This window comes from Saimiri boliviensis, chromosome 21 (genome assembly GCF_048565385.1).
Source record: "Saimiri boliviensis isolate mSaiBol1 chromosome 21, mSaiBol1.pri, whole genome shotgun sequence".
Taxonomy (NCBI): Eukaryota; Metazoa; Chordata; class Mammalia; order Primates; family Cebidae; genus Saimiri; species Saimiri boliviensis.
In genome coordinates, this window is record NC_133469.1 from 2,949,929 (window position 1) to 2,977,156 (window position 27,228).

The following is a 27,228-nucleotide window of genomic DNA, read 5'->3' on the forward strand; positions in this document are numbered from 1 at the left end:
GTGCCCGACAGGGAGGGTACGGGGGTAGTGGGGCTGGGGAGTGGTTTCCGGGTACAGTGATCCCCCAGGGTTGTCCAGTTCACTGAGTCCTCGTGACCTGCTCGGTCCTGGGGGTCCACAGTCACAGAGGGCACGGTCTATGCTCCAGGGGGTCGGCAGCTGCTCCTGGTGCAGATGAGTCGGAAGGTGACTTCCTTCAGGGCATGTGAGGGGCTCTCAGCAGGCCAGCTCGGAGCCCCAGCTTTGGCTGAGCTCATACGCTCGCTGTCACCACATCCCATGTGGCTTCCCAGGCCTCCCCTGCAGCCCATTCTCGGGGACAGGGTGTGTTGCCGCCTTTGATGCCAGAGGCCTGGGGTCGCTTTCCTCCTCGGTTTGTGTGGGGTCAGTGGCGTTCTCACCCGCCTCGTGCCCCGCCATGCCAAGGCAGAGGGCTGGTGTCGGGGTGGTGCTGGGGACTGAGGAGTGGAATGACCCTGTGCGTGAAGACGCCCGGGGATCGCGTGTGTGACGCCGGCCACGTCAGCCAGTCTTCCTTCCTGCCCAGGCCACCAGCCCTCGGGACAGCCAGCCTGGTTTTAGTGTCGCCAAAGCCCCGCTGTTGGGGAGGCTGGTGTTTGGAGGCGTGGCTGCGGGGTCTTGGATTCCTTTTCCTTCCCATGTGTTTTGTGGAGAGGAGTAACCCAGACGTGGGCCGTGCCAGGTGGAGGTGAGGTCAGGAAAGCAGACAGGAGCTCAGAGCAGGGAATGTTTGTGGACTTGTGTTTATTGAAGGGCCTGGCCGAGTCCCCCAGAGGCTGGGGTTCGTGTTCAGGTTCTGATGCTTCAGACCCGGAGGCCTTTGGAGGTCAAAGGACGTGACCTTGAAGAAGAGGCAGTTCTCACCTGTGGGCCTAGGACAGGTTGTTGGCTTTAAAACATCACTTTAGGTAATTATAGGTGCTTCATACCTATAATGCCAGCACTTTGGGAGGCAGAGGCTGGAGGATTGCTTGAGCCCAGGATTTGGAGACCAGCCTGGCAAACAAAGTGAGACCCCTGTCGCTACGAAACAAACAGACACACAGAAACAGTTAGCTGGATTTGATGGCATGTCCTGTAGTCTCAGCTACTCAGGAGGCTGAGGTGGGAGGGTCACTTGAGCCCAGGGGGTTGAGGCTGCAATGAGCCGTGATTGCACTAATGCGCTTCAGCCTGGGTGACAGAGGGAGACCGCGTCTCAGAACAGCAGGGGTGAAACCATTAATCCAGATCGTTCTAGGATGGGGGGACTCAGAGCTAGAGGGGCCTCTGCAGGTCCTTTCCACGGATCCCCCGGTTTGGTGAGGAACAAACCTCCCCAACACCAAACCGAGGAAGGAAGGAAGTGGCTGAAGCCTCCTTCACTCGCTGCCCGAGCGTCAGCTGCTCTCCCCTCTTCTAGGCTTAGGACACTAAAGGGGAAACTGAGGCAGAACTCTGTCATTGTCCATTTGCTGGACGTCCGACCTTACAGTCTTTTGGCTTCATCGATTTGCTAATTCGCATGCAGCAGGAGTGGGGACCAGCAGGGGAGGGGGCTCGCGGAGATAAGCCGGAAGCCGCAGGCTGCCCGTGGGCCGTGGACACGCGGGGGCGTGGCCCGGTGCGGGCTGCAGCTGGTGGGGTTCACGCTCACCTGCAGCTCTTGCAAGGCTGACAGACAGCAGAGACGCCGGGAACTAACGAGGGAGTCACGTTCTCAGCCCTTCGGTATCTGATTTTATTTTTTTTCCTTCTTCACCCTCCTTCCCATCTGGAAGAGGGGGAGGGGGAGGTGAAATAGAAGGAGGCCAGGGGGTCTCCCCTCCCAAAACCAAGAGAAAATGTACACAAACGTGGAGAAAGGGAAGTGTCATTTCTCTGGGTTTTACCTTGAATGGCAGTGGGCGAGGCCCTCGGAGCTTATGTGGGGCCAGCCCAGGCTGCCCCGGGTGCCCCGCTGAGACTCTGGAACCCGGGCTCTTTCTCCCACTGGGTTCCCAGTGCTCACTGACTCATTTTGGTGTTTTGTGGGGACCCTTTATCGCTCTGCTTCGTCTTCCGCAGATGAATCGGGGGAAGCGGTGCTGAGGGCTGCTCCTGGGTGGGGGTTCTCAGAAGGAGAAGTTCTATTTTATTACCTTCTCCCTCATCTTCTTTATTTACTTGCTATTTTTTTTTAGAGGCTGGATGTAGCCTCTCTCCATGTAGCCTAGGCTGGTCTTGAACTCCCGGGCTCAAGCAGTTCTCCTGCCTCGGCCTCCCAAAGTGCTGGGATTACAGGTGCGACTTTTAGAAGCGGTAGATTCCACCGTAGCCCCCCACCTGCTTCACAGTGTCCTTTAACTGCTTTTTCTTCCCTCCCCCCCTCCTCCTCCCCTCCACCTCCCCCTCCCCCTCCTCCCCTCCTCCCCTCCTCCCCTCCCCCTCCCCCTCCCCCTCCTCCCCTCCTCCCCTCCCCCTCCTCCCCTCCCCCTCCCCCTCCCCCTCCTCCCCTCCCCCTCCTCCCCTCTCCCTCCCCCCTCCCCTCCCCCCCTCCCTCATCCTCCCCTTTCTCCTTCCTCCTCCCCTCCCCCTCCCCCTCCTCACCTTCCCCTTCTCCTCTCCATCCCCCTCCTCCCCTCCCCCCTCCCCCTCCCCCTCCCCCTCTTTTGTTCTTCTACTTCTTCTTCAACAGGGTCTCACGCTGCTGCCCAGGCTGGAGTGCGGTGGCGTGACCCCAGGCTCAGGTGACCCTCCTCAGTGACTGGAACTGCAGGTGTGTGCCATTGTATCTGGCTGCGTTTTTATGGAGACCGCGTCTCACTCCGCGGCCCAGGCTGGTCTCCAACTCCTGCTTGAGGAGGGCTCAGGCCGTCCGCCTGCCTCGGCCTCCCAACGTGCGGGGATTGCAGGTGTGAGCCGCTGTGCCAGGCCGCCTTCATTTATCCCGAAAGTGGCACGTTAGGAGCTGGGTCTTGGCCGTGTTGCCCACACCGTGAAATCCCCTCGCCTGGCAGGTGGGAGGCAATCGATGCGTACGCGGTGAATGAATGAAATGTTCGTTGCGTTACGTTGAAATGGTCTAACCCTGACTCTAAGACGTGACTACCAGGCTGCTGATTCCTTTATGATTTTTCAAGTGCGTAGTTATTTTCCTTTTAAATCTAGTCACGTTTCCTTTCCTCACTGACCCTATGTTACTTCTGCCTCCTCCCGCAGGGGCTGAGCACCAGCCCCAGGCAGCGTCTTGGCCAGCTGGGTGGACGCACACACGTCAAGAAGCCCCCACAGGTGCTCCGGGCACCATCCTTTGTGGGGGGCGCTGGGCAGACGGAAAGGCCCCCTCTGTGGAGCGCTGGGCCGGCGAGGGCCTTCCTGGCTGTGCCCGCGCGATGTCCTCACTTGGCTGTGGGGGCGTCTCCTGGGCCACCAAGTGCCATTTGCTGTCCTGGCCTTGGATTCCTGCATCAGGTCTCCCAGCAGGAAAACGTGTTTTTTTTTTTTTTTTTTTTTTTTTTTTTTTTTTTGTAGACAGTGATCATTTAAAGAGAGACAGAGAGAGCAGAAGGAGAGAGAAAGAAACAGGTAACTCACACTGAGTGAGAGAATCCAGAAAGACGGAATCCAGGAGAGGAAAGCAGCTTCCACACTGAGTGGAAGGGAATAGAGAGAGAGATGGAGTTGAGGAGGGAAGACAGGCTTCCAGGAGAGCGTGTGGAAGGGGACCCCAGAGGGGAAATCCCGGAGAGAGAAAGACAGCTTCCATGAAAGGGCGTGCTTCTGGAAGGGGATGAAAACTGTTCAACCAAAACCAGTGTTAGGGACCACATCAGCATTGGGGACCCTCATCAGTGTTGGGGACCCTCATCAGCATTGAGGACCCTCATCAGCGCTGGGGACCCTTATTAGCTTTGGGGATCCTCATTAGTGTTGAGGACTGCATCAGCACTGGGGACCACATCAGTGTTGGGGACCCTCATCAGTGTTGGGGACCTTCATCGGCAGTGGGGACCCTCATCAGCGTTGGGGACCTGCATCAGCATTGGGGACCCTTATTAGTTTTGGGGACCCTTATCAGCGTTGGAGACCCTCAGTGTTGGGGACCCTCATCAGTGTTGGGGACCTGCATTGGCATTGAGAACCACATCAGCGTTGGGGACCCTCATCAGTGTTGGGGGACCTCATCAGTGTTGGGGACCCTCAGCAGTGGGGACCCTCATCAGCGTTGGGGACCCTCATCAGCATTGGGGAACCTCATCAGTGTTGGGGACCCTCATCAGCAGTGGGGACCCGCATCGGCATTGGGGACCCTTAGCATTGGGGACCACATCAGCAGTGGGGACCCTCATCAGCGTTGGGGACCTGTTTTGGCATTGGGAACCACATCAGCATCAGGGACCCTCATCAGTGTTGGGGACCCGCATCAGCATTGGGGACCATATCAGCAGTGGGGACTCTCATCGGTGTTAGGGACCCTCATTGGCGTTGAGGACCCTTATCAGCAGTGGGGACCCACATCAGCAGTGGGGACCCTCATCAGTGTTGGGGACCCTCATCAGCATTGGGGACCCTCATCAGTGTTGGGGACTGTCATCAGCGTTGGGGACCCTCATCAGCGTTGGGGACCCACATCAGCGGTGGGGACCCTCATCAGCGTTGGGGACCCTCATCAGTGTTGGGGACCCTCATCAGCATTGGGGACCCACATCAGTGGTGGGGACCCTCATCAGTGTTGGGGACCCTCAGCAGTGTTGGGGACCCTCAGCAGTGGGGACCCTCATCAGTGTTGGGGACCCTCATCAGCGTTGGGTACCCTCATCAGTGTTGGGGACCCTCATTGGCATTGAGGACCCTTATCAGCATTGGGGACCCACGTCAGTGTTGGGGACCCTCATCAGCGTTGGGGACCCTCATCAGTGTTGGGGACCCTCATTGGCGTTGAGGACCCTTATCAGCATTGGGGACCCACGTCAGTGTTGGGGACCCTCATCAGTGTTGGGGACCCTCAGCAGTGTTGGGGACCCTCATTGGCGTTGAGGACCCTTATCAGCATTGGGGACCCACGTCAGTGTTGGGGACCCTCATCAGTGTTGGGGACCCTCATCAGTGTTGGGGACCCACATCAGCGGTGGGGACCCTCATCAGCGTTGGGGACCCTCATCAGTGTTGGGGACCCTCATCAGCATTGGGGACCCTCATCAGCGTTGGGGACTCTCATCAGTGTTGGGGACCCTCATGAGCGTTGGGGACCCTCATCAGCACTGGGTGTCGCTCTGTCATTGCCACAAGTCCTGGTTTCTTCTTTGGACGGAGCTTGGCTTGTGCTGAGTTCTGTGGGAGTGGAGTGATGGGGTCAGGGGTGACCGGCAGGTTGAGAGCCCTTACTGCTGATCCTGGCCTCGAATGGCAGGGGGGCACCAGCGCCCCTGGGAGTGGGCCATGCCCCGGTCCACTGCGTGCCCCAGAGCCCCCGCCTGGAGCAGCTGCGGGGTTGAGACATGGGCCTCTCCTGAACCACTTGGGGGCCTGATGGCTTCAGCGGAGCTGGGGATTGTTAGTCCAGCAACGCCTCCAGGAAGCCAGCCTTGGGAAGGAGCTTCCAGGGGGTGCTGGGGGAAGGTGATTAGAATAAAGAAAAGCTAATCGTGCTTCCTGGGTGCCAGGCACCACTGAAATTCATGGACTCCTACAGCAGCATTTGAGCTTGGTCATTGTTATTAACCCCTTTTACCTACCAGGGACCCAGACCAGACAGGGAGCCCACCTGTGTCACCTGGTGGGGAGGGGCTGGGCCTGGTGTCGAAACCCGGAGAGGGTTCAGGCCCAGGAAATGGGGAGCAAGTTGCCGGCCAAGGTGGGTGTCATGGGATCCTGCCACTCCCCTCATTCCAGGACCTTCCTCTGGGGAAGTGAGCGCTCCGGAGAGCAACCCCCGTGTTGGGGCGGCCTCGGCTGGGCTTCTGGTTTCTGGGTTTGCTATTTGACTTCTGTTGTTGTGGAAACGGAGTGACCAGTGTTCCTCCATGTCACAGTCGGCATGGGGGAGGTGCAGCTGGGGCGGCGTGTGCCCACGGCAGTGCCACGTCTGGCTGGGGGTCAGGCGGAGACCCAGACCCGTGCCAGCCTGCAGACCCCCGATCACCTCTCCTGTCTCGGGGACTAGAGAGCAAAGGCGATGGGACGCCAACATCTGTTGTTCAGTTTTCTCTCTGAGCCACGTGGGTCTTCAGTCACTCTGGGGGCCTTCCTTCCTCCTTTGTGCGTGGGGGTTTCTCTGCGGAGCAGTTGCCCTGGCCCACGAGGCCGTTGGGATCAAGACAGAAATAATGGTCTGTGGTCAGCAAGGCGTTATCTCTGCAAACACCCTGGTCTTCCTGCGGCCTGACCTTCTTGTGGCCTTCCTCAAAGCCTCCCGAAAGAGGCGTTCTCTTCAAGTGCAAGTCATGGGGGCACCCCTGCCAGGTCCCTATATGAACGGGCTGTGCGTCTGCGTGCCCTCCGGCGCCCGCCAGCCGTGCTGGTCCGCAGAGCCGCCGCCGGCCGCAGCCTCCTCGCCAGTGAGTTCTGTCTGCCTTCTTACCGTTTTCAGCAGGAGTGAAGCCCAGGCCAGCTGCTCTTTTCTTTTCTGACAAAAATGACAGAGTTTGGTTTTGTAAGAATGGACCCTGGGTGGCTGCCTGACTTTTCCCAGGAAGGCGATGGGGACGTTGGTGTTAGGACGATGGGGACGGGGGTCCAGATTGTCTCACCGCGGCCCCAGATGGGTGAGAGTCTGACTTGTGGACTGAGGTCTCCAGCCCTCCGCTGGGGCAGGCAGATCTTTGGGCCCAGAAGAATGTGATCTGGAACATTCTCAGGGACACGTCGTAATTCAGATTTTCTTTTTCGTGGGGGTACATGGTACTATGGGTGTCTCTCTCTCTCTCTCTCTCTGTCTCTCTCTCTCTCTCTCTCCCTTTTAGATGGAGTCTTGCTCTTTCGCTCCTGTTGCCCAGGCTGGGGTGCAGTGGCTCAATCTCGGCTCGCTGCAACCTCCGCCTCCCAGGTTCAAGCGATCCTCCTGCCTCAGCCTCCCGAGTAGCTGGGATCACAGGCGCCTGCCGCCACGCCTGGTTAATTTTCGTAGATTCAGTAGAGGCGGGGTTTCACTGTGTTGGCCAGGCTGGTCTTGAACCCCTGACCTCAGGTGAGCCACCCACCTCGGGCTCCCAAAATGCTGGGATTACAGGCGTGAGCCACCGCGCCCGGCCGTGGGTTTCTCTTTAGTGGCCTTCAGCTCCGTGTCTCCCTGCTAAGCAGCCCATCGTGGTGGCCAGTTTGTGGCTTTCCCCTGGTCACCGCTGGGTAAGACATTCGGTCTGTCTTGTCTTTGGGAGACAGAGTCGGTAGAGGGTACTCTGCACTGGGCACGGCTGGGGGTGAGCCCAGCTCTTCCGGGAGTAGCACCCATTGTGACAGTCTGCCCCGTGTTCAAGGTTTCCTCCTGTAAAATGGAAACAACAGTAGAGCCGATGTGTCTTGGGCTTTCTGTGTCCCAGGGGCTGTCCCAGCCTCTTAATGTGCTTTGCCTGGTGCTGTCCTCCTGAAAACTTTTCTTTTACAGTTGAGGAATCTGAAGCCCAGAGAGGTTACGTAACCTGCCCAAGGTCACACAGCAGATGGGACTGGGAGTCAGGCGTGTACCCAACCACCTGGCACCCCTAGTCAGTGCTCTTAACCTCAGCTTGAAGGCTGCCTCCCTGGGCCCTGCTGAGGGACCCAGTAAGATGATTCCCCTGTTTCTGATACCAAGCACATGCCTGGTAAATGCTCCTTCCCCTCTTTGGTGGAATAAAGAATATCTATTTTATTGCACTCGAGGTTCTGGGGTGCGTGTGCAGAACAGGCAGGATTGCTGCATAGGTGCACACGTGCCTCCATCCCCCTGTCCCCTATACCTGGCATTTCTCCCCGTGTTATCCCTCCCCAACCTCCCTACCCGACTCTGTCCCTCCCCTATTCCCCCCACAGCAGACCCCAGTGTGTGACGCTCCCCTCCCTGTGTCCATGTGTTCCCATTGTTCAACACCCGCCTATGAGTGAGAACATGGGGTGTTTGGTTTTCTGTTTTTGGGTCAGTTTGCTGAGAACGATGGTTTCCAGATTCATCCATGTCCCTACAAAGGACACAAACGCATCCTTTTTCGTGGCTGCATAGTATTCCGTGGCGTATATGTGCCACGTTTTCCCTGTCCAGTCTATCATCGATGGGCATCAGGGTTGGATCCAGGCCTTTGCTATTGTGTAAACAGTGCCGCAGGGGACGTAGGTGAGAATGCACGTTTCTTTCTGGGCTCTGCCCGCTGTATCCTTAAGGAGGGGGACGCTCCGCCCAGGACACGGATGAACAAGATAGGAGCTGTTTCCCGGAGGAGCGCCCAGGCTGATTTCTGCCTTTCACCTTCTTTCTTTCTCGTGGGCTTTCTGTAGATGTGTGGGGATATTTCTAGAGGAGAAAGCAGGGGTGGAAGGAGGGGCGTAAGGAAACCGAGCGCCGGGCAGCTCTTAGCTCACATTATCTGAGGCTCTTAGCTGCTGTTACTGCAATAGACCTTGCAGTAAAAGGCAGAGAGGTGACTGCACCAGGCAGAGTGGCTCTTCCTGCCCAGGGCTGGGTGGGGCTGGAGGAGGGCAGACCCTGCCTGCGCCTCCTGGGGCCTGTGTGCGGACTTGACTCACCTTGCTCTTTCTAACCAGGGTGCCAGATTCTCTTCACTCAGGTGTGTCAAGTTTTTTTTTTTTTTTTTTGAGACGGAGTTTCGCTCTTGTTACCCAGGCTGGAGTGCAATGGCACGATCTCGGCTCACCGCAACCTCCGCCTCCTGGGTTCAAGCAATTCTCCTGCCTCAGCCTCCTGAGTAGCTGGGATTACAGGCACGCGCCACCACACCCAGCTAGTTTTTTGTATTTTTAATAGAGACGGGGTTTCACCATGTTGACCAGGATGGTCTCCATCTCTCGACCTCGTGATCCACCCGCCTCGGCCTCCCAAAGTGCTGGGATTACAGGCTTGAGCCACCGCGCCTGGCCAGGTGTGTCAAGTTTTAACCCTTGAGGCTAGAGCCTTGCCAGGCTTAGGGCTTATTCTAAGTCGGTGGTTCCTAGTCACAGGCCCCCTGCCCGAGACCCCAGACCAGGACCCTTCCTACCTTGGCCTGCTGGGGCAACAATCACTGTGAAAGGGGTTCTCAAGCCCAGGATCACTCCAGTGATGTTTCCCAGAGAGCATCCCAGGTCAGTGCAGGGGAGGTGGGGGTCAAATACTGAGTGCTCTGTCCGCTCCCCTCGGAGGGTCTCACAGTACTTTGGCACAGTCAAGGCTCTGAGAAGTCCTGCAGGAACAGACATCCGCTTAGCTTCCCTTAACCTTACAACTCCTCTGTTCCCTTGACCTTTGCTTGATTCATGTGAGACCTGTGAACGTCTACACTGCGGGACTCACTTTGGGAGATACTGAGGGAGACCCAACGGGGTCCTGCTCGTCTATTTACCCTTTTTCAGTTTTTCTCAGGTTCCGTTGGGCTTCCTAAAATGTAAACGACTTTAAAAGCTGCACTCAGTGTGTCTTCTCTGTCTGAAAGTATAGCCGCCGATGAGAGGAGGACGTCCCCAGGCTCTGAATGCTCGAGGACCTGATTGGGATCACCCCCTCCATTGTGACCCCCCGTCCTCCATTCCCCGTGATTTATAGATAACCTCCCAACCGCTACCTTTTCTCCTAGAGGCCCCGACTGGAATCCCTGCCCTCACCCAGTGAGTTTGTCACCTCTTTCCAGGCTTTATGTCCCGTGTGGCCATCGAGGACCTGGAGGGCATGACCGGGCACATGAGTGATGTGTGTTTATTTTGAATTCTTAACTGAGACCGGGAGGAGTCATGTCCTGGCTCCCTGTTTTACTAGTGGTGGGGCCTTGACTTTCCCAAGCCCTGTTTTCCTTGTCAATAACATGGAGATAATTGGGGTAACCCATACCCCCGATCGCTGAGGACCCCTGCAGGCACCCATGCCCAGCCCAAAGCCAGGACCCAGGAAGGGAGACACAGCTGAGCGGCCTCTTCCGCGTCTCTGCCAGTGGCTGGATTCTAGTGCCCTCCCTCCCTCCCTCCCTCCCTCCCTCCCTCCTTCCCTCCCTCCCTCCCTCCCTCCCTCCCTCCCTCCCTCCCTCCCTCCCTCTCTACCAATGAGATCCAAGACCGTGAGTACCTTGGGAGTTCTCTCCAATGTCTGTGACTGCCCCACGTCTGCGTTTTGTGGAAAGGATTTAGTAATTGAACAGACTCAGTTGCAACGTGAACGTCACACAGAGCTGCTTTTCCTTGGCAAGCACCTGCTGTCTGAGCCACTGCCGCCTGATGTGTAAAACCCTCCCTCCCCCGTCCCCCTTTCTGGGCTGTTGGGAGGCTGAGCAAGCTTGTCAGGAGGCCCCGGAAAGACAGCCTCTGTGTCCTGTGGAGCTGAGTCCATAAGTCCCTGTCCCCACCCCACAGACCCTCTCTCATTACCTTTTTGGGTTGGTGAATTTCAAGTTGGGCATCAGGTAGCACAGAGGAAGGGGACTGGAGGGGGCACAGCTGGCCGTTTGACCTCAGGACTTCAGAGCCACTTTTTAGTTTGAGACGGAGTCTCGCTCTGTGGCTGTTAGGGACAGAATGCTTGTTCCCAGGTACTGCAGGGAAAAATGAGCATTCAGACAAAAAGTTTTCTCAGCAAGGCCATTTTACTTTCTGCAGAGAGGGTGCTCCGGTTAGCCGTCTTGCCATGAGAGTACAATGAACAAAGGAAAGGCGGGCATATTTTTTCCTGACCCATTGGGTCTTTACCGCTGTGTCTGATCTCCACTGGTTGGAGCCAGACCTCACAATCTAAACTGAACCCGACTGGCTAACAACTTAAAGCTTTTCTAAATAGGCAAAGGCAATGGAGAGCAAAGGAAAAGAAGAAGTCCACGTAAGGCAGGGGCAGAGGCTGTGAGCTGGGACATGCCTGTGAGCACGTCCGGCACAGCTATCTTGGTTAAAGTACAAGGACACAGAATGTACGGCGTGCCTGTGAGCATGTCTGACAGCTACATAGGGTAGGACTTATTAACTTACTAACTCTAATAACTTAGATCTGTTAGCAAAAAGCAAGAAGCCTTTGAAGAAAGTTAGTCTTTAAAACAAACGATTATTTCTAACATTTATTATTCTTTAACAAGAAGGGGAACTTTTTGCTTTCAACTGTCGCCCAGGCTGGAGTGCGGTGGCGTGATCTCATTTCACTGCCATCTCTGCCTCCTGGCTTCAAGCCATTCTCCTGCCTCAGCCTCCTGAGTAGCTGGGATTACAGGCACGTGCCATCACATCTGGATAAATTTTGTCTTTTTAAAAGAGACGGGGTTTCACCATTTTGGCCGGGCTGGTCTCGAACCCCTGACCTCAGGTGATCGACCCACAGATCTGATTGCAGATTTTGCTTGGAGAAAGCAGAGGAGACCCCAGAGGTACTTCTCTCTGAAAGGCAGAAGCAGGTTGGTCATGGCCGCGGCTCTGGGACCGGCTCTGGGGCCACCTGCTTTTCCCACGCTGGGTCTCCGGCAGGCTCGGTGACTGGCCTGCACACAGTAGATCCTCGGAACAGATGTGCGAGCCTTGTGGGCATGTTCACGCTCCCTCCTGCAGTCCACAGCGCTGGAGGAGATGTGACGATGGTGTGCGTCTTGTGCAGCCAGCGGTGGACACGGACCTGCCGAGGGGCAGGGTGTCTGTCGGCCGGCCTCCGAGGATGCGCGTGGGGACCCTCACTCGGGAGCTTCTGTTCAGGTTGGAGACAGCTTATGAAAACATAAGATGACAGAGTGGCCAACTCTGGGGCAGGAGCCGGGGGTGTGTGAGGGGGGTGGTCCCAGAGGGGTCTCCGGAAGCCAAGAGGAGGAGAGGTCATCTGAGGCTGGCTGAGGCTCCCAGCAGAGAGATGGGGGCACGGGCGGAAGCCTGCCGTGCCCGTGAGTCCTGGCATTTCTGAGCCCCTGCTTGGTTCTCTTGCCTACGCCGTGGCCTGGGTGAGCAAGGCCGATGTCTGTCGTTTTGTGGAAAGGACTTAGCAATTGAACAGAGCCGGTTGCAATGTGAATGTCACACAGAGACCCCCCCACAACACCGTGTCCCCTGGGCTCTGGCCAGTGGCACCTCCTGGCAGCAGCTGTCCAGGCCACACAGGATGCTGGCTACATGCTTGGTTGGTCTGGCTGTCCCTGCACGGCCCTGCTGTCACTGGTATCTGGAGATTGCACCCAGACAGAGCCTGGTGGTTTCCCTGCCTGCCACCCTCAGATGCGTCCTTGGGGAGGGAGGGTGCCCTGTTTCCATGGCAACGCTAGGTGGGAGGCCAGGGCCTCAGGCAGGCTGCTGAGCTGCTCACAGCCCTGGGAGCGAGGACCCAGGGCAGAAGCAGCCGAGAAGGACCCCCACCAGCCCCGAGGAGGGGAGGGGAATGGGGTGGGGAACATTTGGCCATACTCACCGCCCCTCCCCCTTGCCTCCCAGCTGCCCATGGCTGCGGGAAGAAAGTTGCCCAGGTGCCAAGGCAAGAGACTAAAGGCACAACGTGTCCCAGCATAATATGTAACTGATTACTTAGATATAGCAATGACACCAAATATATTTACTGATTACTTAGTTACAGCAATGACACCAAATAGATGTAGCAGCAATCACATCGTCAATTATATAATCAATCATCAAATCATCATTCTCTAGTATTAGTCTTTAGTATTATACTGTAGAGACATTCTTGTCTTATAGTATAGACATAATCGGGTGAAAATATTAGGAGCTGAAGGGACATTGTGAGAAGTAACCACGAGGCGAGAGAGAGAGAGTCAGTGCCCGGGAAGGCGCCCGTTACTCAGCAGGCCGTGAAGGGGAGTTTCTCTTTCATTGGGGGGAGTTCAGAGTTTGGCTCTTGTTGCCCAGGCTGGAATACAATGGCAGGATCTTGGCTCACCGCTACCTCTGCCTTCTGGGTTCACGCGATTCTCCTGCCTCAGCCTCCCAAGTAGCAAGGATTACAGGCATGTGCCACCACGCCTGGCTAATTTTGTATTTTTAGTGGAGACAGTTTTGCCATGTTGGCCAGGCTGGTCTTGAACTCCCGACCTCAGGTGATCCACCCACCTCGGTCTCCCAAAGTGCTGGGATAACAGGCATGAGCCACCACTCCTGGCCCCTTTGAGGTTTTAAAAGAGACACTGCATTAGAGAGAACAGCAGAGCCCTGAAACCTTGATTCATTCGTTCATGAATTCACAGAGCGTTCACGATTCCTGTGACGTGTGTCCTCTCTGCCAGCCTGCCGGGGTGCTCCTGGTGCTTGGTCCGGGAGGCTGATGGCGCTGACATCTGGGCTGATACTCACTGTAGTGACGTGAATGACGTCCAGGAGGAAGAGCCAGCACACCATCCCTGTATGTGCAGCTGCCTGGGCTGCTGCCTGAGAACCTGGCAGGCGGCCGGTCCTTGGAGGGACGGTGGCAGGATGGAGAAGCCATCTGTGTCTGGCGTTCTTGGGGACAAAGATGAGACACAGGCTTAAGGAGCGGTCAGGCTTGGGGGACACAGCTGTGTCTGAAAAGGTTAAGCAATTAGCACGTCCCCAGGCTGAGGAGAACAGCGGGTAAGGGAGTCTGACTCTCCACTCAGCCCTGCAGCCGGTGGCTACGGTGCTAAGCCATTCCGAAAAGCCGCCAGTGGAGAACTGACTTCAGGTCCTGCTGACTGCGAGCCCGTCCTGTTTGTTCTTGCACATTAAAAACAATACGTTGCACCTTGGGAGGCTGAGGCAGGTGGGTCACTTGAAGTCAGAAGTTCGAGACCAGCCTGGCCAACATGGTGAAACCTGTCTCTACTAAAGATACAAAAATTAGCTGGGTGTGGTGGTGGGCACCTGTCATCCCAGCTACTCAGGAGGCTGAGGCAGGAGGATCGCTTGAACCTAGGATGTGGCGGCTGAAGTGAGCCGAGATGACGCCACTGCATTCCAGCCTGGGGGATGGAGCGAGATTCCTTCTCAAAAAACAAAACAAAACAAAACAAAAAAACCCCAAACAAGAAACCCTATTGTTTTATGTTTGCTAATAAGGAGCCAAGCTCCTCGGACGTTGGTGTCACAGGAGAGTGGCCTGCAGCAGCCTTGGGGACAGTGGCGTTTTTATCCGTGGTGGTGGCCAGATGGGTCCTCTGTGCTCATTTAATGCTCATTCTGCTTGTGTGACCAAAGCCATGTCAGTTCCAGTGACCCTTGTGCCGCGGGGCACGCGCCGTGGGGCAGGGCTTGGTTAAACTGGTGCAAAGAATGTTCCAGGCCTTTTGAAATGATGTGGACTTGCTGGGACTGTCTTGAAGCTGTCAGTTTCTTAGGGCTGCTGTGACGAAATGCCACAAATCCAGTGGCTTAGACCAACAGAAGTGTATTCTTTTTCTTTTTTTTTTTTTTGAGACGGAGTTTCGCTCGTTACCCAGGCTGGAGTGCAATGGCGCGATCTCTGCTCACCGCAACCTCCGCCTCCTGGGTTCAGGCAATTCTCCTGCCTCAGCCTCCTGAGTAGCTGGGATTACAGGCATGCGCCACCATGCCCAGATAATTTTTTTTGTATTTTTAGTAGAGACGGGGTTTCACCATGTTGACCAGGATGGTCTCGATCTCTTGACCTCGTGATCCACCCGCCTCGGCCTCCCAAAGTGCTAGACGTCTATTCTGTTACACTTCTGGAGGTCAGGAGTCCTAACACCAAGGTGGGGGCACATTTGGCTCCTTCCGGAGCCTCCGGGGGGAATCCCGTTCCTTGCCTTTCCCAGGTTGCAAAGGCACCTGTGTTCCTTAGGGTGTGGCCTCTTCCTCTGCCTTCAGAGCCATCCGCGCAGCGCCCCCCGATCGTTCTGTGCCTCCGTTACCTTACCTCCTCTGGCTCTGGCCCTCCTGCCTCCTCTTCTGAGCACCGTTTCCATCCCACTGGGCTCCTTGCATAATCCAGGCGAATCTCCCACCCCAATCCCCCTCACCTAACACATCTGCAAAGTCCCCCTCTTGCCACCTAAAGGCACAGGTTCCTGGGACCGGTTGTGGACATCTTGGCAGGGATCACGATCCAGCCTTGTTCGGAGAGGCGGTGACAGATGGAGTAGAATGTGAGTCCTTTGAGTTTTTAAAAGAGACCCTGCAGGGGAGAGAAGGGGGGAGTCCTGAAGCCCTGATTCACGCGTTCGTGAATTCGCCGAGGGTTCACAGAGCGCCGGCTTTGGTCCAGACGTCGTGTCGGGAGTGGGGGGGACAGCAGGCCACGCATCTGGCCCTTCGGAGCGCTGCGGACACGAATCCTGCAGCACAGATGTGCCTCGGATCGACGGTGCCTTGAAGGGAGAGGAGTGGGGACGTGTATGTGGGGCGGGGAGCCTGACTTGCTGTGTGGGGTCAGGGAGGGACTCTCCGCCTGCCCGTCATCCCTCCGTCCCGCCTTTGGGGCTGTTCCTCCAGCAGGGGTGTGGGGACCCCCGCGGGCCGTGGAGCTCTTTCCCCTTTGCTGCTGTGGACGTGGCATCCGTTCCAGATGGGTAGAGCTGTCTGCGCCCGGCGGGGCCCATGGCGGTGCCACGGAGGCTCTTTGAGTATCTGTCTCAGGTGGGAACTGTGCTGCCAGCACCAGAGGCCAAGGGCTTCCAGCAGTCCCCAAAGCCACCTGCTGTCCCGCCTGTCGGCGTCGCGTCTGCATGGCAGACAGCCGCTAGGGGGCAGCGTCCTCCTGGCCTGTCCCGCGTCCCCGCCTGGCCGTGTTTCTGTGGCAGGTGCACAGTAGAGCCGTTTTTTTTTTTTCTAATGACTTAATGATTTAATCTTCTTATTTTCTCAGCAGAGCAGAGCGTTGGACTTCCCTGGATACAGTGGGACGTTACCAGTAAGATTAATTAATACGAGTCTCACAGCTCGGAGCCTGCGCTGAGCTCCCCAGGCTCAGCCTGGCACGCCGTCGCTGCTCTCCGTCGTGAGGCGGGTTCTCCAAGAGCCTGGCTGTCTCGGGGACTCGTCTGCCGCTGGAAGCGAGTGGCGGGCTTCACTGTCCCCCACCCCCGTGGGGCTCCCTGTGCAGCTTGAGGCAAATGGCTGGGCTCGGAGGGGCGGTGGCGCTGACACACGCCGGGGGAAAGGGTGGCATCCTCTCCTGAGAATTGTTCCTTTTGGGGTTCGTACTCCGCCCCCACCTTCTGCTGCCTCGAGGCTCTTTCCTCCTTATTATTAACTGATGACAGATTTCATGATCCGTGAATGAAGTTGCTCGGAAGAACCCCCTGAAAGCCAGTGTGATGGATTGGCAGGAATGTGACAGACGTACCCTCTGAAAATCACAGAGGCAGAGGCTCAAGTCGAAGGACTTGGCAAGGGGTGAGGATGACAGTGGTCAGGAGGCAGCAGCTGTGGGCACTGGAGTGAGGGCGAGGGGCCGAGAAAACGGGGGGGGGCAAACAGGGTAGTTCTTTTGGGAGGCAGGGGAGGCTGGCTTTGCAGATGTGTGTCCTGCTGTTCACCGCAAGGTGGGGGCTTGGGGCAGTGGGTCCCAGTGCTCTGGAAAGGTGGCAGTTGAAGGGAGGAACTGAAGAAGTTGACCGGGAGCGGTGGTTCATGCTTGCAATCCCAGCACTTTGGGAGGCTGAGGCAGGTGGATCCCTTGAAGTCAGGAGGTCGAGACCAGCCAGGCCAACATGGGGAAACCCCGTCTCTACTAAGAATACAAAAATGAGCCAGGCATGGTGGGTCATACCTGTAATCCCAGCTACTCGGGAGGCTGAGGCAGGAGAGTCGCTTGAACCCGGGAGGCGGAGGTTGCAGTGAGCCGAGATTGTGCCACCGCGCTCCAGCCTGGGCGACAGAGCGAGACTCCGTCTGAAAGAAAAGAAGCCGACCCACGCAATCAGATCGACACTTGTCTCTAAAGCCTGTGTCCTCCTTTGTAGATGAGAAGGCCACCAGCCCCTCTGTGGCCTGGTTTCTCGCCCAGGGCGTGGTTAGCTGGTAAACCTGACATTTTACTGCGCACCTAGAAGTCCGTCTTCCTATTTCCTGTTCGATTCCTTCTTCTGATCACCCCAGGGACACAGGGGAGGAGAAGGCCGTGTTTCCCGGCCGAGGAAATCATCTGTTTAACTTGGGCTTCGGAGCTTTTTTGTATTTCTGTTTAAACAACTTTTAGTATCAGAGGGATGGTGGCAGGAGAAGCCTCTTTGTCAGATGTTCTTGTGAACAACGAGGAGACAGAGAGACTCAAGGAGGGTGAGGTTTGTGTGGCACATCTGTGTCCAAGAAGGTCAAGCAATGAACACAGCCCTGGTGACTTCCTGTGAGCCCATTAAGTCACCAGGCCGAGGAGGGCAGAGGTGGTGGGTCTGGCCCCCTCACACAGCCCTCGAGCCAGTGGCTGCTGTCACGCTGAGAAGTGACTGCAGGTGTCAGGGATGGTGCCTCGAGCCTGGCGCTAAGGTCCCCAGGAAGCAGCCTGATGGCCTGAGCTAGGCCCACTCTGTGCTGCATTCCAGTGTCACTCCAGTCCCTAGGGGGTCGCTTCTGAGCCCCTGCAGGCCCCACGGCTTCCACCCCCTGGGTGACCCCTTGCTGGCGTGGTTTTCCCGGTTCTGCCCCTGGCTCACTGCCACTGGACTTTGGGAGCCCTTTGCACTTGTCGGGATTGGCACGGGGGCGGGGGAGGGTCGGGCTGTGCCGCCCGCACTGCCCCGCAGGCACCTGATGTTTCTGTGGAGTTGGAATCTGTTATATAACAGTTCAGCTTAATGACTGTCGGTTTTAAATGCCCAGGGACCGTATACACGCGTTTGTGGTGATGTGTGAGCTGTCAGTTCAGGGTCATCGAGATCCCATCCTGCCTGGGTTGTGGTGAGGTGGGTGTTTCATGTCTAGACTCTCAGACAGTTGCTGACCTGGGGGGCACGTGGCCCAGCTGAGGCTTAATGGGGCTACCCCACAGCTCCACACTGGCAGACAACCGAAGCTCTCGGGACTCAGCTGGATTCGGGCCAGCCCTTGTTGAGTGGAGTGGATGACCCTGAATAATGCCACACGGCTCCGCGGAACCTGGCACAGGTGCTGATGACGGGGACGAGGAGCAAGAAAAATCAGCCAGGCGTTTAGCAGTGAATGACTTCTCCGCGCACACCACCTTAAGTTCACTGTCACGACCGCCTTAGGATCGGGGCCGGCTACGGACCCTCTGCCGAAAAGTCCGTAAAGGATCTCAAGCGTTGAAGCGTGTGGCCGAGGCCACGTGGCCTTCCTGCCAGGAACCTCTGAAGCCTCCGTCCTCTCTGATCTTCTGTCTGGACCCGTGCTGGCCCTGGGCTGGGAGGTTTGGAGGAGGAGCAGGTGGCTTCTGGAAGGGGCGTGGAAGGGAGGATGTTTGTGGTGGGCCCTGAAAGTGCAGAGCGTTGGGTCCCCTTGGAGAGGTTGTGGGTGTGTTGCTGGGGAGCGGGGCACGGTGTGAGCAAAGGCATGGCGGTCCCTAGCTGTTCAGGGGAAGGCAGGAGGCAGGGTTACGCTCAAAGGAGCAGAAGAAGGTGCAGGGAAGGTCAGCCGGGCCAGGTGGCAGTCAGGTGTGTGCTGGGGGTGAAGTCTTGAGACGCCATGGGGTGGGCTGGGAGAGGGCAGAGGCCAGGAGCCCTGAGACCCGAGAGCCGGCAGAAGCTGGCGCGGATGCCCCGGCCATCCTGTGTCCAGTTCCCATCATGGCCTCCGAGGATTCTGCCTGACGCACCTGGAGGGGGTAATTGAAGAAGCTGACCCATGTGGCTTTCAGTCTGAAAAACCAATCGGATCGTCACTTTGTCCCTAAAGCGTGTGTCTGTGCCCTGCTTTACAGATGAGAAGCCCACCGGGGCCCCCGTGCCCTGGTTTCTCGCCCAGGTGGGTCAGCTGGTAATCCTGACGTGTTACTGGGCACCTGGAAGTCTTTCTTGCTAGTCTCCTTCCCACAGACAATGTATTTTTCTGTGGTTCTCACATTTTTCTGATCACCCCAGGGACACAGGGGAAGAGAATACCGTGTTTCTGGGGCAAGGGAATCGTCTGCTTAACGTGGGCTTTTTTTGTATTTCTACGTAAGCCACTTCTCCTATGCAGAAGACCCAGTTTCCCTGAGCCAGATGGGCTCCTTCCATCTCGGATTCCTGCAGCACGTGGCTGGTCTGAACGCACGTCCCCGGGAGGTGAGGTTGGGGGGATGTCAGCTCCGGGGCCTTTTGTACCAGCAAGTCCCTAATTTGTGGAGCGGATTTCTTCCTCCTGAGCCCTCAGCCTCTGCATGGTCACAGCAGGGTAATTGGGTTCCCGGTGACCCACGACTGCCAGGCTAATGAAAACCTTAATGGAAACCCTCTTTTTCCACCCAATTAAGTGGCTGGAGGTAGGAGGCTGTGTGAGAGCCGCCTGTTTCAGTTCCTTGACTTTCCCTTGCAGAAATGATCTGTTCGGCTCCGTTTGGCTACGTAAGCCTAACATTGGCGCTCGTTCGTTCATTGATTCCACAGATATTCGCAGAGCAGTTATCCACGTATCGGTGTTACACAGCATGCGAGGCCACGGTCATGAATGGGATGTGGCCCCTGTGCGCTCCTTGAGGGATTGGGGGATACAGGGAGGTGAGCACACCCCACAATCACATGACTGGGGAATAGGATCTGTCATTGTCGTGTGTACGGTGGTGGGGGGAGATGTGGGAGCCCAGAGAGGGGCCTGAACTGCACCCAGGGGTAGGGGATGTCCAGAGAGTGCTTTCCAGACGGGTGGGGAATGGGATGGCGCTCGCTGGTCTAAAGCGAAGGGCGTTTCAGGTTGTGGGAACAGTTGAGGCAGAGGGGGAGAGCTATGACCCACAGAAGCGGCCTGGAATGGCCTCATGGCCTCAATCAGACAGTGAGTAGAAGCCTGGGAGCTGCAGCTGGATTGAGAGGAGGGATCCATTAGGTATCACTATGGAGGGTTTGGGTTTTACCCTGGAACTGGTGGGAACCAGGGGGTACACTGAGCAGGAAGTAGCCAAAGCCAGCTTTGTGGGTTGGAAGGATTTCTGCATCGAACAGGACTATTCGCTTTGCAAAGAAAACCCAACTCAGAATGGCTCAAGAGCAAAGCAGAATTCACTGTGCATTTGCCAGAATGGTCCATGGGAATGGATGGGCTCAGGTAAGGTTTGATCCAGCACATAGACGGTGTTGCTTGATTCTGGATTCTGTCCTCTCCTTCTCTGAGCTCTTTCGATTTGGCGCCTTCCTCTCCGGGCTCTGTGTGGTGGTAAGATAATGGGACAGCTTCAACCTGCATCCTTTCTGGGTCAAGGCCAGTGGGAAAGAGTGCCTGTCTCATTCTCTGTTCCTGGGAGGCCGGTGTGTCAGCTGGCTTTGTCCTGGGCTGCCTGCTCCATCCCGGGGCTGCACTACAAGGCCCGAGCGTGGTGGCAGGAGGCGTGGCTCTCTCCGAGGGAGGCTGAGTCTTGTTTACTTGAAAGGATCGATGGATGCTGGGGAAGAAAAGCTGTGGTATCCAGGACAGTCACCTGCAGAAAGGGAGAGGCTGGGATGGGGTGGGAACAGGTTAGGGCAGGGCCTTCAGGGGCCAACGTGGGTGTTCTGGTGAGAGAGCCCCACTAGCCATCCTAAGAACTGGGCACAAGATGGTCCATGGGGATGGATGGTGTCAGGTAAGGCTTGATCCAGCACGTGAAAGGTGTTGCTGGATCGTAGATTCTGTTCTCTAGATGTGAGTCTGCTGAGGGTACTCCTGGGTCCAGCGTCTCAGTTCCTCCTTCTGTGTTCTTGACTGTGACACTTGTGCCGGGGCCTTTGCTGACGCTCATAGTCTCGGAGTCAGATTTTTGTTCCACAGTCATCTGTAGGGGTGAGACCGTGCAGGGCTTTCCCTCCCCAGCTTCCTCCCTCCCTTCGGGTCGCTCACTGTGTCCCCTGAGGCTGCCAGTGCTTCCAGGAGAGGCCCGAGGCTCCTTCTGGGTCCCAGAGCCATTTCTGCGGTTGAAGCCACGTTGCAGCTTGCCCTGTAGAACTGGCTGCCACGTGCCCCAGGGCCCCGTTGTACCCTGGACATAACCCTGCCAGGACGTCCGTTGATTTCCTTTCTTGTGGCTTTATTTTTATTTCGAAAGGAGCTTAAGAACGCAGTCTGGTGGCAAAGCCGCCCTCTCTCCTCCTTACCTCAGCCACGCGGCCCTTGCAGGGGTGATGCTACTTGGTCATTCTGGGGCATGATGCCCTTTCATTCCTTTTTCTGTGAATTTGGATACGCACACATAGAAATACAGAGTGCTGAGTGTTCTAGTTGGTATTTTCTACGTAAGTATCATGCTGTATTTTTTAAAGGGTCTTACCATGTTGCCCAGGCTGGGCTTGAACCCCTGGGCTAAAGTGATCCTCCCGCCCCAGTGCCAAGTAGCTGGGACCACGGATGGACACCATGGGCAGACTGCACTCAGACTTTGCTGTATTGCTGTATTGTTTTACGACCTTTTTTTTTTTTTTTTTTTTTTTTTTTTTTTTTTTTTTTTTTTTGAGACGGGATCTGGCTCTGTCATCCAGGCTGGAGTGCCGTGGTGTGATCTCGGCTCACTGCAACCTCCGCCTCTTGGCTTCAAGCTCTCTTCCCAGTCTCCTGAGTAGCTGGGACTGCAGATTCACACCATCATTCCTAGCTAATTTTTGTATTTTGTGTAGAGACAGGATTTCGCCTCGTTGCCCGGGGTGGTCTTGAACTCCTGAGCTGAAGCCATGTGCCCACCTCAGCCTCCCAAAATGCTGGGATTACAGTTGTGAGCCACTGCACCTGGCCTGACCTGTTCTTGCCTTTGTAAAAATCTCCACACCATGCTGTGTATCGCATGTGATTAATTATGCATTGAATCCATCACGAGCGTCGGTGCCAGCTGTGAGGTCGGCGGCTGGGTGGAGGTGATCAGGGTACGTCTTCCCTCGGCTACATGCGGACTCTCCACAGTGCAAGGGCAGGACCTGCCCAGTCCCGTGCCCAGCCCTTTGGCATCCACCTGCCAGCGTTTGTTAGAGCAGCAGGCTGCCATGCCCAAGGCTTGCTGCCACCTGCCTAGGACAGGGCTTCAGCTGTGAGCTCTTGATGTGGAGTCCACACCACCTGTTGACCTCCTTTGGATTTTACCTTATTGAAATGTTCACACATTTATTTTAGCTTCTGAACTTATTTCATCTTGAGAAATGGGCTGGAATCTCATGCCCCAGCAGAACGAGTCCCATAAATCAGACGTTCAAGCTGAGCAATCCTTCTGGTTTGGGCCACAGTCATGGCTCCTACCTTCCTTCCTTCCCTCCTTCCCTCACTCCCTCCCTCCCTCCCTCCCTCCCTCTTTCTTGACAGACTTTCACTCTTGCTACCCAGGCTGGAGTGTAATGGCTCAGTCTCAGCTCACTGCAGCCTCTGCCTCCTGGGTTCAAACAATTCTCCTGCCTCAGCCTCTCTCGTAGCTGGGACTACAGGTGTGTGCCACCATGCCCAGCTAATTTTTTGTATTTTTAGTGGAGAGGGGGTTTCTCCATGTTGGTCAGGCTGGTCTCCAACTCCTGACCTCAGGTGATCCCCCTGCCTCCGCCGTCCAAAGTGTTGGGATGACAGACGTGAGCCACCGCGCCCGGCCATCACGGTGCGTTCCTACCCCTCTGGTCTTGTGAGCACCGTTCAGAAACTCATCAGCTTAGAGATGATAGTGAGTTAAATGTGCATGAATACACCAGCCTCATTACCCTGGGCTGGCTTCCTGCGTGACAAAGCCCACGGCCATTTCTCAGTAAACTCAAACTGCACCTGCCACTTGAAAGGTCGAGAAGCGCTTTCTTGTCAGTTGCGCTCCGTGGATCACTGGAGGCCCTTCCGGTCTTTTCCCGTGTCTGGGCCGGGAGCAGCAGCTGCTCTCTGGCACCGCTGGCCTTTGCTGCCTTTACCCTGGGCAAGACACACTGTCATTCCTCCGATTTGTGATCCCAAGGAACTTGGAGATGGGACTCAGAGTTCATCACCTCCTGGGGAGGACCAGGCCTCACATTTCAAGGCCTTTGCACGTGTGACGCGCCAGAAATAGCTGCGTCCTTTGAATGATGATCCTCGGCCCCTTCCCATCACCGTCTTTCTGGGCGTCGGAAAGGACCGACCGACAGCGTCTCCTCCCAGCCGCCGAGGCTGACGCTGTTTTTATTCTTGTTTAGATCTTACTTCGGTCTTATTTTAACTCCACTGAGCTGTGAGATCTTCACCAAAGTACAACTGGGCTTATTTTTGGAAGAACTGCTCTGTTCAGAAGACCTTCGTGCCTGATGAATTTAATTATTCTGATAAATTACAGCTTCTGCGGAGAAACCACACCCCTCTGAGTGCAGATGGAAGTTGGAAAATTCATAGAAAGCTGCCATGTCCTGGCGGAGGCCTGGAAAACAGCATTTACCAGAGATGTCTTAGGCTTCCCTGGTGGGCACGGGTGAAGGATCCCGATGCCCCTCCGCAGCTGCGGAGAGGAGCTGGTGGCGTGGAGCCAGGCCTTTGTTTCCCCTGTGGTATCTTCCGCACGCTCCGAAGGCCGCTCCGTTTCTTGGAGCAGCATCAGCGGTAACTCGCAGTGGGCAGGGCCTGAACGGGGCCGCCGACGTGTCTGACATGAGGCCGCTTTCCTGCCGTGCTCAAGTTCTGCTCTTCGACGGGTGGCGGGTGGAGAATGGCTGTTTTTCTGGGGGATTTCTCTTTGATCCCGGTTCAGACGAGGCCCTCTGAAATCTCTCCCACGATCTCTCGTTCTCTATGAAAACCAGGAAGTGCAGGGCGGGTGCAGCGAGTCCCCACAGGTGGAAAAGCGTCTCTGCTACTGAAATGACTCGCTTAGAAAAGTCGGAAAATGGAGTTGGCCTTGCTCCGGCCTCCCAGGGCCCTCGTGTCTGGGCCAGACCCTCCAGACGAGCCCCCCGGGGGGTTGCGGTGCCCATTGCTGCAGGGGGGACATCGCCATCCTCCCCCCCGTCCTGCCCTGGTTCCCCTCATGAAGCACGAAGCTGGTCGGCCTTTTCCCGTTCCAGATTTCTTCTCTGCATGAAGCTAACCTTGTTCTTTAAAGCAGCTTTCAAAGTTGTTTTCCTAACAATATCAAAAGCGGGGGAATCGCTGCCTGAAACTCCTTTGTTTGGGAAAGAGCCTGGGTATAAATAAATAGAACCATGCAAAGGAGAAGATGAAGACAAATCAAAGACGGAACCCGCGCGCTTGGCCCGAGGTCTAAGTGGCAGGGTTTTTATGAGCTGCTTTTAGTTTCTGATTCTTTCCTTCCTTTCATGTTCTTGTCATTCCGAATCGGGAGAGATGGTGGTTTTTTTTTTTTTTTTTTGTCAACCTTGCCCCGTCTCTGGGTGCAGGCTTTGGAAACTGTGCATATGCCACCATTACAGACGCTCGAAGCTGACGCTTCCCGAGGGGTCGCTGCACGCTGGTGACCGTGCTCAGTGCACGTCTCGTTGAACCTTTGTCATCTCTCTGAGGGGTGTTAGGCCCCACTTCACAGATGGAAACTGTGGCACACAGAGCAGTCAAGTAGCTTGCCCGAGATGACACACCTGGTCAGCGGTTGAGCTGGAATCCCAAACCAGCAGCCTGGCCCCGGGGTTCTAAGCCCTCTGTCGTGCTGCTCCTGGAACATGTGAAAAGGCCTACTATGTGCAGGAACTGACTTGGCACTGGCAGGGAGGGACGTTTGGGAAGGAGAGAGTTACATGGCTGTGTGGCTTGAGCTGGGGAGAGGGGAACACCCAGGAGGGCTTCTTGGAGGAGGTGGTCAATAAGATGAGGTTAAAGATAGGTAGGATTTAGTAGGGCACAGTGAGGTGCAGGGTCAGGTAGAACTGGGTTCAGTCCTGACACTGGGACTTCACACCTAACAGCACAGGACCAGCCACTCCATCACAGCCTTGGTTATTTATTGTTATTACTTTTATTTTTGAGACAGATGGAGTCTCGCTCTGTCACCCAGGCTGGAGTGAAGCGGTGCAACCTCAGCTCATTGCAACCTCCGCCTCCCGGGTTCAAGTGATTCTCCTGCCTCAGCTTCCCAAGTAGCTGGGATTACAGGCGTCCGCCCCCACGCCCGGCTAATTTTTGTGTTTTTAGTAGACACAGGGTTTCTCCAAGTTGGCCAGGCTGGTCTCGAACTCCTGGCCTCAGGTGATTTGCCCGCCTCACCCTCCCCAAGTGCTGGGATAACAGGTGGGAGCTACAACGCCCAGCCTCCCTCACGGACTCGCTAGGAGACGAGGTGAGTGGCCGGCATGGAAGGTGCCCTGCACTTAGTAGGTGCTCAGGAAGCGTTCGTGGCCCCCCCTTTCCCACGGACAGTCAGCAGTGCGGCTTGGATGTGTATTTCCTGTAGTCCTCGGCTCTGTGCCCTCTGGCTGGCCTGCAGAATTTGAATTATTCGCTCACATTTATAAACGGGGAGACTCCACACCGAACCCCACATTTCCAGCTTCTCTTGACAACTCAGATCTGGTGGCTGCAGCCTGCGCTTCCCACTGGGCCGTCCTGGGCTGAGCAAGGAGCGCCTGTCTCCAGGGACGGCGCGGCAAGGGGCCCTCGTCCCGTCTCTCTCTCCCGACCCGGCCCCCGTGCAGGCCACGGCGGTGCTGCAGGCGGATTCTGGCACAGCGTGAACGAGCTGGCGTCAGCTCCCTCGTGGCTGCTGCGTTTCGTGTGGCCAGAGACATTCATCTTAGAACAATGCGGACACTTAGTCTTTCCCCTTCATCACCCATGCCGTGAAATTAAGCCCCGGTCGCTTGGAAGCTCACGCCTTCCACACCCACCAGACGCCAAGAGAATGCACGCCAGCATGCCCGTGCCAGCATGCCTGTGCCAGCGCACCCGGGCCAGCAGACCCTTCTCCGTGACTGAAGGTAGCCGCACTTCACATCTTTTCAAGTGTTTGTCTTTCTGGCAAGTGGACCGGGACTTTAAAAACCAAAACACTCCTGGGATTCACTGAAAGCCACCGAACTGGCACCGTTCGCGTGGTGGGGAGTGGCGTGGGGGGAAGCCAAAGGTGCCAGAGGAGCCCCTCCTTCCAAAAATCGGACCGATCCTCTGGAGACGACAGTCAGATCCAGGCTGAAAGCTCCCCCGCAAAGGAACTGTGTTCTTTGGGGAGCCCGGGCTGCAAAATGTGGCAAGACCCAGACGGGCACCCTTGGATCCTCACGGGGTTCAGCTTTGGATATGCTGGCTCTGCTTCGGCACCCCTTCACTCTGCACAGAGCCCCAAAGGCCCTTTTCTTAGCCTGGCCATCTTTCAAGGTCGGTTCAATTGCTGCCTCCTCCAGGGAGCCCTCCGTGTTTCACCTCGTGGTCACTCTTCCCCCAGTCTGTGCCTCTCCTGGAAGCTAATCACAGAGACTCTGCACATCCACAGCCGCCTCTCCCACTTGCAGGGGGGTTTAAGGGCCATGTGTGGAGTGCTCACGATTCCCCTTATTCCTCAGGACCCCTGTGAGGCCAGTACTCCCACCACCGCATGTTACAGATGGGGAAACTGAGGCTGAGTGAGGTGACAGGACTTTCACGAGGCCACACACCAGCAAGTGGCAATGCAAGGTGTGGACTGGGGCTCTGCGGCCACAGGCCTGGGCTCCTCCTGCCGGCTGAGGGGTCTGCCCGCCTGTGCCCGCCTCCTCCTGGTCCCCGAAGCCTTTGCACCCCTCAGAGCATCATGCATCACCAGCCCCTGCAGAACGTGCTGTTGAACGGGCCCCGGGTGGTGTTCCTGAGAGCGTGTCTCATTTATTAGGGTCGCAAAATCCCTGGCCCTGTTGAGTGTCATCTTTGATGTTCCAGGGCGGTGTGGAAATCTCTGTTTTTATGTGACCCAATTTCTAGGCTTTCAATTGCGGCTTCTCTCCTCCTCCCACTCTGTGTTTTTGAAATCAGGTGGGCAGGGCTGCCTCCCAGCATTGCTGCTTGCCCCGGGGTCTCCCTCCCCACCCCTTAGGCCCAGGTATGTGGGCACAGTGCCAGCTCTCGGGCCCTGCCAAGAGGACTCACGGGCATGGCACACCTGGGCGATCCTCCACCCGTAGGGAAACTGTGTCTTTTGTTCGTCCTGTGCCGTCAGCGTGA

The 27,228-nt window shown here is 56.4% G+C and overlaps 1 protein-coding gene across 2 annotated transcripts in view; it reads left to right on the plus strand.

Moving 5' to 3' along the window:
• PARVB (parvin beta) overlaps window positions 1–27,228 on the plus strand; it is a 137,164-nt gene that overhangs the window by 37,089 nt on the left and 72,847 nt on the right. Inside the window, exon 1 of one of the 2 annotated variants that reach the window (XM_003932743.4) lies at window positions 6,391–6,539. The exons of the other annotated variant lie outside the window; for it this stretch is intronic. Coding sequence (XP_003932792.1) covers window position 6,539 — 1 coding nt within the window. The 5' untranslated portion in view covers window positions 6,391–6,538. Of the gene's footprint in view, window positions 1–6,390; window positions 6,540–27,228 lie in introns of those variants that run through there. 2 annotated transcript variants of the gene reach the window in all.